Below are 14,016 nucleotides of genomic sequence, written 5' to 3' on the forward strand. Positions count from 1 at the left end.
GCACTACCATGCACCTAAACTGCATCTGGTTTTATAAATAAATAATCTTGGATGCACCAAAGGTTTTCCCTCCATCTGTGTCTTTCCTTTAATCTTTAATCCACGGTCATGGATTCAGAATCACCATTTGGCTCCACAGCTAAAACCAAAACACCCCAAACACAACATGCAAACTGACATGGATCTAAAACCCCAAATCTGGCATTTCTCTTTCCTGGGGCTTTTTACCAGATCTGGTTTAAGTTTTCTGAGTGGTGTGGGGCTCCTTGGGAATGAGCTGGACCCCAATCCAAATGCCAGCCTCACAAAATATCCAGGTTCCAGGTGGGAATGCCCTGCCTGGAAGTGACATCCCAGCCTGAGGAATCATTCCAACCTCCAGGGCAGGGAGCAGGCAGAGCCTGCACAAAAAACATCTCTGCTCTCCCCCTCCCTTGGGTTATTGCTCACACAAACCCAGGTCAGACCATTCACTCCAATGGGAAACACCTCTCAATTCCCAGGGCTGCTCAGGTCCCCAATTCACTCCTCAGAGCCAAATTGAACCCTCTCAGTGACACTTGGAACTTCTCTTTCCATCACTGCAGGGGAAGCAATCTCATGGTTCTGCTGCCTTCTCCACACCCCACTCACCACCTCAAGTATTTCAGTACCAGCACAAAGAAATATGAACTTGTCAAAGATCCAGCTGGGCTTAAAATAAAGAAGGAAAACATAAACCCCCCAAATGAAGAGAAAATCACAGGTGTGCAGAGCAGAGGAGCTGGCAGCAGGCATCAGAGCAGGAGAATCCCATGGGAAGAGCCAGATGAGAGCCAGGAATGTGAGGAGGGATTTTTCAGTCCTGGCTAGCAGCTGGCTCTTGCTCTGTGAAATATTAGTCACAAGTGGCTTGGGAAAATGGTTTAAACTTCAAGGGAGAATGCAGGCGAGAAGGGAAGGGGGAAGCAGCTCAGGGTCCCTTCACACACTGGAAGCAGGGAGCAGCACAAGCTGCACTTGCCCTTTGCAAGTTATCTTTGCTTTTCCTTAATATTATGCAAATGACAAGCTCCTGTTCCTGCTCCTCCTGTTCCAGTTTTGCTCGAGGCTGTCAGATGCATTTCCCAACTATGAATAAATCCAAAATGTCTAGGTTTGGTCTCAGGCATCCCCAGCACCAACCCCAGCTGTTCTGAGGTGTTGCAAGAGGCCTCCAGGCAAGGATTAAAAGCTCTGTTGTAGCAGAGATTGTCAAATTACCAAAATGGAGTTACAAAAGGAATAGGAAACATTTTCTTAAATGGAAACATTACTCACAACAGTAGCAGCAACAGGTGGTCTGAACCAAAGCAACCAAACTTCAAACATGGCTTTGAAAGTATCAAAAATGGTGAGAATTTCCCTCATTTCTCTGGAAAATTAAAATTGTATGGAAAAAGCAAAGACCTTTGCATGAGAAAGCCTTATCATGTAAGGAAGCAAGAGGAGTCTGTTGGGAGAAAGGACAGAGTGCCATGGGTGGCTCTGGGGGAAATCCCATGTCAGTCTGTGCTGACACTGCAGAACAGAGCCCTTGGTGAGGGCAGGGGCAGGGCTGGACCCCAGAATGGTCCCTGCAGAGCCCAAACCTCACCTGCCCCTGCTCCAGCCGTGTTTGGTACAACAAACCCAGCAGGACTCATGGAACAGAGCCCTTGGTGAGGGCAGGGGCAGGGCTGGACCCCAGAATGGTCCCTGCAGAGCCCAATCCTCACCTGCCCCTGCTCCAGCCGTGTTTGGTACAACAGAACCCAGCAGGACTCATGGAACAGAGCCCTTGGTGAGGGCTGGACCCCAGAATGGTCCCTGCAGAGCCAGAGCCTCACCTGCCCCTGCTCCAGCTGTGTTTGGTACAAAAGGACCCAGCAAAACTCATGGAACAGAGCCCTTGGTGAGGGCTGGACCCCAGAATGGTCCCTGCAGAGCCCAAACCTCACCTGCCCCTGCTCCAGCCGTGTTTGGTACAACAGAACCCAGACAACAAACCCAGACAACAACCCAAACCCTTTGGTACAAGAACCCAGCAGGATTCATGGAACAGAGCTCTTGGTGAGGACAGGGGCAGGGCTGGACCCCAGAATGATCCCTGCAGAGCCCAAACCTCACCTGCCCCAACCATGTTTGGTACAACAGAACCCAGCAGGACTCATGGAACAGAGCTCTTGGTGAGGGCAGGACCCCAGAATGGTCCCTGCAGAGCCCAGACCTCACCTGCCCCTGCTCCAGCCGTGTTTGGTACAAAAGGACCCAGCAGAACTCATGGAACAGAGCTCTTGGTGAGGACAGGACCCCAGAATGATCCCTGCAGAGCCCAGACCTCACCTGCCCTGCTCCAGCCGCGTTTGGTACAACAGAACCCAGCAGGACTGGTGGAAAGCCCGGGCTCCCTTACCTGCCAGGGGCTGCAGGGCCTTCTCCAGGGAGGCAGGCGCGGGCTCCTTGCGGAGGGGCCGGCTCAGCGCCGTGTCCTGCCCGCCGAACAGGCCGGGGCTCTCGGGTAACTTTTTCCGTCCGTTGGTGCTGGCAGAGTTGCTGACTCTGCAGCTGCCTATTGCACTTGTGAAAAGGTTTGTGTGTTCATCGCTGCTGGCTGCCTCTGAGCTGGGAGTGAATCCCCCCAGGGACAGAGCTGGGGAGTTTTCAGAGCAGTCAATCTGCAGAGGGGTCTGCAATCCCAGCGCCAAGGAATTGGACTCTGCAGGCTCTCTCCTGACCCACTGCTCATCTCTGCTTAGCAAACCCTTGGAAGGTGAGAGGTGAGGACAAGCCATGTGGCATCTGTGTTTCTCTTTGTGTTTGTACCTATCTCCAACAGCCTCCTTCCCAAACCTGTAGCGCTTCAAGGACTCCAGAACCGTTCTGGAGGAGCTGTTGGCCGTGATGGTGTCCATGGAGACCTGGGGCTGCTCGGAGGAGCGGTGCTCCCGGTGCTTGTGGCGGTGCCTGTGCTTGTGTTCCAGCATCCAGCCATAGGCCATCTCGGGGGGGACGCTGGGGTACGTGCTCATGGACAGCAGAGGAGTCCTGCTGGTGGTGAGGAAAGCTTCCTGGCGCAAGAGTTTATGCTTCTTCTTGTGGTATTTGGTGGGGTTGAGGAGCAGGTGGCCTGTATGCATGTAGGAAGGTGGGGGTAGGGGGGTGGTGAAAGAAGGAGAGGGTGGAGGAGGGTAAAGAGTTGGAGGGTACCTTCCATAATAACCTAATCCTATGGGAGCAGCTGCCAGGGGAGAAGGGGAGTAAGGCATGCCATAGGAGGGGTAGAACCCGGTGCTGGACAGGGGGAAGCTCAGGCTATGCATGAAAGGCATTTCTGCCATTGCTTCCCGCATTTTTGGAGGCCTGCCTCGCTTTTTCTTTAAATCAGGTTTTCTAATGTAGTGCAAAGGATCTAAAGGAAAAGTAGGGTGGGTGTAGAAACTATTGAAATTTATCCTAAAAATGGTAGGCAGCAAATCTCGGGGTATAAAATGGTGACTTCTGTGGGTTATTCTAATTTCACTTAACCGACTTATTAACTCCTCTAGCTCAGCGAGGAAATCAGGGTCCTGCCTCCCTCGGAGCTGAGGGTACTTCTTTTTCCTTTTTCTCTTCTGCCTCTTCATCTTGTCGTAGCTGAGGTAATCGTGGCTGCGGCGCTTGCACTTGTGCTTGTGCTTCTCCTTCAGGTTGCTGAGCACGGTGGAGCTCTCGGTTGGGATGAGGGACACGTGGTCAAACGAGTGCCTTTTCTTCTTCTGCCCGCAGAACTTCTCGGCTCGGTCCGAGGTGCTGTTGTTGTCCGTGCCTATGCCGCTGTCGCTGGGGATGGTCTCGTCGCTGTGGGACTCGCTCACGGGGGACGGCGTGGCCTCTTTGAGCGACGTCAGCTCGCTCAGGTGGGACGGGGAGTTGGGCAGCAGCGTGGGCGGGGACAGCCTCCTCCTGCCCTTGGCCGCTTTCTTCATGGCGAGCGTCTGCACCACGCTGCCCTGCCTGGAGTGCAGGTGCAGGTAGGGCACCGAGCTGGGCTCGATGAACCCCGCGTCGCTGCTCACGGGGCTCTGCCCCCCGCTCACGGCCGACGACTGCGAGCACACCGGGGACGGGAGGATCTCCGAGGGGTTCGCTGCCGAGGGCAGCAGGTGGGGGAGGACTTGTCCTAGGGACGTACCGGGAGCTTGCTGGGCAGATTTCTCCAGAACTGTCAGGCTGGCGGCACTGCTGGCTAAAATGCCGTTCAGGACAGCTTTAGGTTTCCTCCCTCTCCTTTTTCCTATGTAAATTGTTCCTTTCTTGCTGACGTTGATTTGCTGGCCTAGTTTCGAACCGAACGTGGCAGCAAGAGTTGACACGGTGTTGTGGAGCTTGGATTGCATCTTCCCTTTGGTATTTGGTTCCACTGTGCTGGACAGAATCTGATTCAGGAGTTTCTTTCGCTTCAGAGTTTTCATTTTATTTATTTTTCGAATAATTGTTTTCATTAACTGGCCATTATTTCTCTTGGCAACTTTTCTGTCTGAGTCTACTTCCAAATCACTCATGCTACAAATACTGGGGCTTTGGACTTCCTCTGGCCCTCGGAGCTGGTCCTTCCTCTCAAAGAACTCCCCAGGTCGATGCTGTTCGCTTTCAGGCCCCATCTTGCTCGAGTTCTCTGTTCCAACAAAAGGTGCCACAGACAGAATAGGTGGTTTCATTTTTATTGATGACCGGATCTGCCTTTTAGGTCTCCCCCTCTTTTTAGGAAAAGCTTGTCCTGATAAGCTTTGTTTTAGGGAGGGAATTTCCACTTCAGGCTGCAAAATTGGGGGTTCTTGCTCTTCTTTTGACTGCACTGAGAAGACTTTTGATGCTGGGATCTTAAGAGTTCTTTTGGGGGGACCTTCGAGTTCTGGCATTTCCTTGGATTTAGGTCTTCCTCTCTTGGGTTTGTATATGTCAGGTAAGAAATCATCCGACATACACAAGCTAGAGGGTTGTTTGTGAGAGCTGTAGAACTTTGGAGTTTGTTTGTCAGTGTCAGCCAGCAGTGCCAGGGACTGTCCATTAGCTTCATTCAGCTTTGGCAACTGATGCTTGACAAATTCATGCTCCACAAATGAGGATGATCCGATGTTTTTCAGGAATTTGGCCTGCTCCAAATTACTGCTCGATAGTGCACTGTATGAAATGTTTTTAAAAAGCTCTGACCTTTCTAGTTCCAGACCCTTTGGAGGTCGGCAGGCGCTCCTCGACACCACTTTAGTCCATCGTGGCTTCCTTCCTTTTCTCTTCTTTAAAGGTTTTGATTGCTGAGTGCTGCTCAGGTTTTTTGCTCCTTGGCAGGATTTCTCAGATGCAGCTATTGCACCGATCTTGAGGAACTGCTTGCTCCCAAACAAGCTGGTAAAACTCACCACTGAAGGGGTGACAGTAGCGTGGATGCTCGTCTCAGCTGCCAAAATGGGCTTTTTCCCCGTGGGAGGGCTTGTTCTTGAAGTTTCCACGTAAGATGCTTTCGAATCACTTAAGTCTTTCTCAGCACCTTTAAAATCAGTGCTGAGGGTGTGGTTCAATGTCCTGTTCAGACTCAGCAGGGAGCTGTCCGAGGAGAAGGGCGTTTTGCCCATGGGATCTGAAATGCCTTCCAAGAGCTCTGCCGTGGAACTTAAGTGCAATGAGTTGGATGCCAGCTGGGAGGAGGCTGTGGAGAGGCTCCTGTTCAGGGTGGGGACAGACACAGTGGGGGAAGGAGATGGGAGATTCCCCTCTCCCACTGCACTGAACGGGGACTTGGCTGTCGACACCTCCGAGGCACCTCCTGTCCTGAAGTCTGGTGAAGTGCAATAAACTGGAGGCTGCTTCTCGTGCTTTGATGTTTCATAAATCCCTTTCTCACTGGATGAGTAGGCATCCTGTGGAACACACATTCCTTCATTGAACATCTCTTTGCCTACATCAGCAATTTCTTTCCGAATGGAAAACTTGTCCAAGATACTTTCTTTGCTCTGTCTCATAATGTGCTTCTCAAAGGTTTTGCTGGTTGTATTTTCCTTCAGTAAATCCGCAGGCTCGTGGCTTTCAAGGCTGCTGAGGTTTGAATTGCAAGGAAGCTTAAAGGGCTCTGAGGAGGGCACGAGGGAGTCTGCTTTCAGAGTTCCAGAGTCCTTGGTAGCCAAACCAGCTGGGCTGCCAATCCCTGCTGGCTTCTTCCCACAGTCCTTGCTAACCAACCCCACAGGACTGCTGATTCCTGGCACCTTCCTCCCAGGGTCCTTGCTAACCAGTCCCATGGGGCTGCCAATCCCTGGTGTCTTCCTTCCAGAGTCTTTGTTAACCAGAGCTGTGCTGTTCCCAGTCCCTGGCATCTTCCTCCCAGGGTCCTTGTTAAGCAGACCTGTAGGGCTATTCATTCCCAACAACTTCTTGCCAGCATCCTTGTTAACCAATCCTGCTGGAGTGCTGAGCCCTACTGGCTTCTTGAGAGGCTCCTTGCTGGGCAGGGCAGTTGGAGTGCTGATCCCTGGAACTTTCCTCCCCACATCTTTGCTGATCAACCCAACTGCAGAGCTGGTCACTGGCTGCTTCTTTCCTGAGTCCTTGTGGACTAACCCTGTTGGAGTGCTGATCCCTGGAGGTCTCTTCCCAGAGTCTTTGTTAACCAATCCAATTAAGGGGCTGATTGCTTGGGGCTTCTTCCCAGAGTCTTTGTTAACCAATATGGCTGCGCTGCCAATCCCTAATGGCTTCTTCCCTGAGTCCTTGTTCACCAACCCCACAGCAACCCCAGAGCCCGGCAGCTTCTTCACCAAATCTTTGTTCACCAAGCCACTCGCAGTTATAGCTCCTGGCAGCTTCTTCCCAGAGTCTTTCACCAAACCAGATGTAGTTCCATTGCCACTTCCAGGCTTCTTCTGCTTGGTTTTGGAAGACTTGGAAGGAGGACAAGTTGCAATAAGTTGAGCCAATTTTTCTGTGACAGTTGTCGCTCCGTTAATTTCTGTTCTATCCTTTAAATCAGAATTATGGCTACTGATAATGGTTGGAGGAGATGATTTTATATAATCTGTCATTTCAGAATGCAATGGGGAAACTTTCTTAGATAAAGGGGTTGTTTCTACTTCGATACCTTCTTCCACGTGTAACTCAACTGGTGCAACTTCTCCAGCTTTCTTGTAAGACTTGGAAGGGTCCTAAGAGTTAATAAACAAAAAAAGCCTTTAGGAACAGGGTACAAAGTATCACTTTGAGTAACACAGTATCTTTTTATGTTTTGGTGATTAACACTTGCTCTGGTGTCAGGGTTACTGTATAAACAGAGGCTTCATGATCCTACTAATTTCAAACCAAACAATAGTAATATCAGTAATTTAAATAATGGCATAATAAAATAAACACATTCAACAAATAATAGTTATATTCATATTTAAAGCAAAATGTTTTAATGGTGGACCTGCTGAGGCTTTACTGATGTTAACAAAACCCAAACTCCCTCCCAGTCCGAAAATACAAACCATTTAATCTGTCCCCCAATTATTACAAATATCCTCCAAAAATACTGTTGATGTTTATTAATAAAAACTCACTAACAACAAAGTGCTGGGCTATTTATAGTGTGAGAGCACTTGAAGAGCTCACATGGTGCTGAGCAGCAGCTGAGCAGTGCCCTGGAAGGGCTGGCACTGTCACCGTGTCCCTGCACAGCCCTGCTGGCAGCTCAGCCCTGGCCCCCCAGCCCTGAAACAGCTGCTCCTCCCAGCACAACACTGACAGTCAGGAAAATAAATAAAATAAAATAAAATGAAATAAAATGAAATAAAATAAAATAAAATAAAATAAAATAAAATGAAATAAAATAAAATAAAATATAAAAGAAAATAAATATAAAATAAAATATAAAAGAAAATAAATATAAAATAAAATATAAAATAAAATAAATATAAAATAAATACAAAATAAAATAAAACAAAATAAAACAAAACAAAACAAGATAAAATAAAATAAATAAAATATAATAAATATAAAATAAATATAAAATAAAATAAAATATAAAATAAAATAAAATATAAAATAAATATAAAGTAAAATAAAATAAAATAAAACAAAACAAGATAAGATAAAATAAAATAAATATAAAATAAAATATAAAATAAATATAAAATAAATATAAAATAAAACAAAACAAAATAAAATAAAACAAGATAAAATAAAATAAATATAAAATAAAACAAAAAAATAAAACAAAACAAGATAAAATAAAATAAAATAAATAAAATATAATAAATATAAAATAAATATAAAATAAAATAAAACAAAACAAGATAAAATAAAATAAAATAAATATAAAATAAAATAAATATAAAATAAATATAAAGTAAAATAAAATAAAATAAAACAAAACAAGATAAAATAAAATAAATATAAAATAAAATATAAAATAAATATAAAATAAATATAAAATAAAATAAAACAAAACAAAATAAAATAAAACAAGATAAAATAAAATAAATATAAAATAAAACAAAAAAAATAAAACAAAACAAGATAAAATAAAATAAATATAAAATAAAATATAAAATAAATATAAAATAAATATAAAATAAAATAAAACAAAACAAAATAAAATAAAACAAGATAAAATAAAATAAATATAAAATAAAACAAAAAAAAAACCAAAACAAGATAAAATAAAATAAAATAAAATTTAAAAAAATTAAAAATAAATTAAAAAAAAATAAAATAAAATAAGTCAAATTATTCTGTTTGCATGGAGGGGAGGGTGATAATGCACACACACGGAATAACTGAAACTCACACTTAACTTCCAGCTCACACCTAACCAAACTTGAAATTTATTCTGTAAAGGTTAAAATCAAAAGTGCAACACATCATAAATCCTACTGAGAGCATCTCAATAAATTCAAAAATTCAAAACTGGGACAGTGGAAGGTGTCCCTGCCAGGGCAGGGGTGTGGAATAAGCTGGGCTTTAAGGTCCCTCCCAGCCCAAGGTCATTGTGATGCTGGGATTTTATTCCCAATTTGAAAAGCACCTGGAGCCTCCCAGAACAAACACTAAACATGGATGCAGTGAAAGACACCAATGCCACAGCTCTTCATCCCCCTGCCATAAAAACTGCTAAGGCAAGGCCTGGCCCTTCCAGCCCCTGATGCCAGAGCTGCACCTGTGGATGCTGAAGGAAGGAACAGCCTGGATTCCTCTGCACAGCCAATTTTGGTGCTGACCATGAAGGATTTGTTCAGTCAGCTGCACTTAACCAGGAATCTGCAGCCTGGATCCAGCTGGGATGAGAAGGAGCTGTGTGGGTAATGGGGGAGCCCCTGCAGCCCCAACCCAGGGCTGCTCCTTCCTGCAGGGGTGGCAGAGGGGGCTCTCTGTGCCCACCTTCAGGCCTGGCACGCACATGGAAAGCCCTGAGTCAGCAGGACCCCACCCTGAGCCTGCAATCCAAGCTCCAGGAATCCCCTGGGGCAGACTCTGAGTGCCAGAGAGTCACTCATGGCTCTTAGAGCCTTCAGCAGAGAGCTTCATCCTCCTCCTACAGCCTGAAATTCTGACCAGAACTTTGGATGAAAAATCTCCTTTGTTCAACAGACTTCAAAAATCCACCTAAATATTGACTTGGGAATTCAGCTCCTCATCCCTGTGTTTACATTCAATTTTATTCCTTCTTTTTTCTGCTCCTCCTGAGTGCTCTGGCACCCCTGGGCCGGGTTCTGAGGTGCCCTCACTGCCACTGCTGGGTACCCAACACCTCTTGGCAGGCTCTGCTTTTCCCTGCTCACCTCCATTTCCAAACAAAGGGCTTGGAAGTTTGAATAGACACTTAAATAATAAATACAGAACTAACAAAACCCTTCCAAACAGCAGCTTTGATCTGAGCAAGATGCCAGGATTCTGCAAACAAGACTTTAGCATCAAACACAGATCCTCTGAAAGCTGAGGGAGTGTGCCCTGGAAAGTTTCCTTCTCATCTAAAGGTGAGTGAGTTTTCCAAGCACACTGAAAATTATTTCAAAGAACATGAAACATCTAGGGAGATTTCAGACAAGAAGTCAAAAAAGTCTGTCATTTTTCTCAGCATTTTTAAACCCAAAATTCTTATATGGGATTTTTTTTCCCCCATAAATCTACTTAATAATCAGCATGATTAACAAAAACATTTTGGAGGGAAATTTTGAAGAACAAAATTTCATCCAGTAATTTCTAACAGAAACATCTTGAGATGTTTCCTTTGGAGAAGGTTGCAGTGGCTGCAGAAACCTTAAAAAAAATTCCCAACATCAGCCAGAGAATCAAAGTTTCTTCTTGCAATTCTGTATCATTAAAAATGTCAGAATTTTGGTTGAAGTGAATAGCAGGTACTGCAGACAGATCCCAAAATCAAACTGCAATCATGCACAGCCCCAAACTTCAGGAATAAAAAGGACATTTTCTGTGCAGAGGCAACAGTGGAAGAACTGGACTCCACTGCTCATACACTGAGGGAATCAGGTAAATAAATCAACTTGAGCCACATCAGCCCAAGTGTCCCAGCACACAGACCCTGTCCTGGACACCCCCTGGGAAACACCCCCAGAACACCCCCAGAACATCCCCAGAACAAACCCTGAAACAAACCCCAGAACACCCCCAGAACATCCCCAGAACAAACCCTGGGAAACACCCCCAGGAACAAACCCCAGAACAAACTCTGAAACAAACCCCAGAACAAACCCTGGAACACCCCCAGAACAAACCCCAGAACAAACCCAGAACAAACCCCAGAACAAACCCAGAACAAATCCAGAACAAATCCAGAACAAACCCAGAACAAACCCCAGAACAAATCCAGAACAAACCCAGAACAAACCCTGAAACAAACCCTGAAACAAACCCCAGAACAAACCCAGAACAAACCCCAGAACAAACCCCAGAACAAACCCCAGAACAAACCCCAGAACAAACCCTGGAACAAACCCCAGAACAAACCCCAGAACAAACCCAGAACAAACCCTGGAACAAACCCCAGAACAAACCCCAGAACAAACCCCAGAACAAACCCAGAACAAACCCCAGAACAAACCCAGAACAAACCCCAGAACAAACCCCAGAAAAACCCCAGAACAAACCCTGGATCAACCCCAGAACAAACCCCAGAACACCCCCAGGACACCCCAGGAACAAACCCTGGAACAAACCCCAGAACACCCCCAGAACAAACCCAGAACAAACCCCAGAACAAACCCCAGAACAAACCCCAGAACAAACCCTGGGAAACACCCCCAGAACAAACCCTGGAACACCCCCAGGACACCCCATGGAACAAACCCCAGAACATCCCCAGAACAAACCCCAGAACAAACCCCAAAACATCCCCAGGAACAAACCCCAGAACACCCCCAGGAACAAACCCTGGAACAAACCCGAGGACACCCCCAGAACAAAAATCTGGAACAAACCCTGGAACACCCCCAGAACAAACCCAGAACAAACCCCAGGACACCCCCAGAACAAACCCCAGAACAAACCCCAGAACAAACCCCAGAACATCCCCAGAACACCCCCAGAACAAACCCCAGAACAAACCCTGGGAAACACCCCCAGAACAAACCCCAGAACACCCCCAGAACAAACCCTGGGAAACACCCCCAGAACAAGCCCCAGAACACCCCCAGAACAAACCCCAGAACAAACCCCAGAACACCCCCAGAACAAACCCTGGAACAAACCCCAGAACACCCCCAGAACACATCCTGGGAAAACCCCCAGGAACAAACCCCAGAACAAACCCTGGAACAAACCCCAGAACAAACCCTGGAACAAATCCCAGAACACCCCCAGGAACCCCCCAAACACGGAGGGGGGATTTGGGGGACACATCCCCAAGTCCCCCCAGGACACACATCCCACACACAATCTCAGGAATGTGGACATCCCCCAGGGCACAGCCCCAGAACACAGAATTCCCAGAATTCCCAGAATTCCCAGAATCACTGGGTTGGAAAAGACCTTCAAGATCATGGAGTCCAACCCAACCCCAGCACCTCAACTAAACTCTGGCACCCAGTGCCACATCCAGGCCTTGTCCCCAGGGATGGGGACCCCAGCACCTCCCCAGGACAGCTCTTCCTTCCCCTCAGACACAGATAAATGCTCTGAGATAAGAAATGCTGACTTAGAAATGCTGTGGAACAGGACAGACATTGTTGAGAGAGAGAAATGGAACCAGAGACAGGTTTAGGTTTCAAAGGATGGCCCTGCAAATAAGACTGGAGACTTCAGAGAAATAAAACTGTGAAAGATCCATTGTAGTGGGAGCCAGGAGGGGTAATGTTAAATTATTTGTTTTAATGCATTTAAAGCATGGTGTGGCTGATAGGCCAAGAAACACTTATTATTATTGTAATTAAGAAAATCATTAGCTTCTAATTGTGATGGCATGAATTATAACATCTGTACTGCCTCACCCTTCCCATGAGACTGAAAATAGAATCAAAGTTTCTAAAACACCTCTCAGTTGCCCCAAATCTGGGTCAGAAAAGGGCATAATCCAACAGGACAGACCTTGGGATAGAACATCCTAGAACATCCATTGGGATAGAACATCCTAGAACATCCCTTGGGACAGACCATCCCAGAACATTCCTTGTGACAGACCATCCTAGAACATCCCTTGGGATAGAACATCCTAGAACATCCCTTGGGATAGACCATCCTAGAACATCCCTTGGGATAGAACATCCTAGAACATTCCTTGGGATAGAACATCCTAGAACATCCCTTGGGACAGACCATCCTAGAACATCCCTTGGGACAGAACATCCTAGAACATTCCTTGGGACAGACCATCCCAGAACATCCCTTGGGATAGAACATCCTAGAACATCCCTTGGGACACATCTTGGGATACACCTTGGGCTACACCCCTAGAACATCCCTTGGGACAGAACATCCTAGAACATCCCTTGGGACAGACCATCCTAGAACATTCCTTGGGATAGAACATCCCTTGGGACAGACCATCCTAGAACATTCCTTGGGACAGAACATCCTAGAACATCCCTTGGGACAGACCATCCTAGAACATCCCTTGGGACAGACCATCCTAGAACATTCCTTGGGACACATCTTGGGATAGACATTTGGATACACCCCCAGGACATGCCCTGGGACACATCCTGGGATACACCTTGGGATAGATACATCCCCAGGAAATCCCCCTGGGACACATCTTTGGAGACACCCCCAGAACATCCCTCCAGGACACACCTTGGGATACAACCCCAGGACATCCCCTGGGACACATCTTGGGATGCACCTTGGGATACACCCCTAGGACATGCCCTGGGACACATCTTGGGATACACCCTCAGGATATCCCCTCCAGGACATCCTGTACAGGACACATCCCCAGACACACCTTGGGACACACCCCCAGGACACCCCCTGGGACACATTTTGGGATACACCCTCAGGACACCCCCTCCAGGCCACACCTTGGGACAAACCTCCAGGAAATCCCCCAGGACACACCTTGGGATGCAGCCTCAGGACACCCCGTCCAGGACACACCCCACAGTGTCACAGGCTGTGGCCATGGGGTCAGGCTGACCCCAGCCCAGCTCTACCGACACACTGGGCAGGGGCAACCTCCAAACCCCCAGATGGGACAGCAGTGTCACCTGCACAGGGACAGCACTGTCACCTGCACAGGGACAGCACTGTCACCTGCACAGGGACAGCAGTGTCATCTGCACAGGGACAGCAGTGTCCCCAGATCCCAGCTGAGCAGGGACAGCAGTGTCACCTGCACAGGGACAGCAATGTCCCCAGATCCCACAGTTGGGCAGGGACAGCAGTGTCACCTGCACAGGGACAGCACTGTCACCTGCACAGGGACAGCAGTGTCACCTGCACAGGGACAGCACTGTCACCTGCACAGGGACAGCAATGTCCCCAGATCCCACAGTTGGGCAGGGACAGCAGTGTCACCTGCACAGGGACAGCACTGTCACCTGCACAGGGACAGCAGTG

At 47.3% G+C, this 14,016-nt stretch overlaps 1 protein-coding gene across 1 annotated transcript in view; it reads right to left on the minus strand.

The window, feature by feature from the left end:
• Window positions 1–14,016, minus strand: part of ASH1L (ASH1 like histone lysine methyltransferase) — an 87,863-nt gene that overhangs the window by 53,260 nt on the left and 20,587 nt on the right. Inside the window, 1 exon segment of the mRNA XM_054651180.2 lies at window positions 2,414–7,172. Within this exon segment, the coding sequence (XP_054507155.2) occupies window positions 2,414–7,172 (4,759 nt within the window).

This window comes from Agelaius phoeniceus, chromosome 31, assembly GCF_051311805.1.
Source record: "Agelaius phoeniceus isolate bAgePho1 chromosome 31, bAgePho1.hap1, whole genome shotgun sequence".
NCBI lineage: Eukaryota > Metazoa > Chordata > Aves > Passeriformes > Icteridae > Agelaius > Agelaius phoeniceus.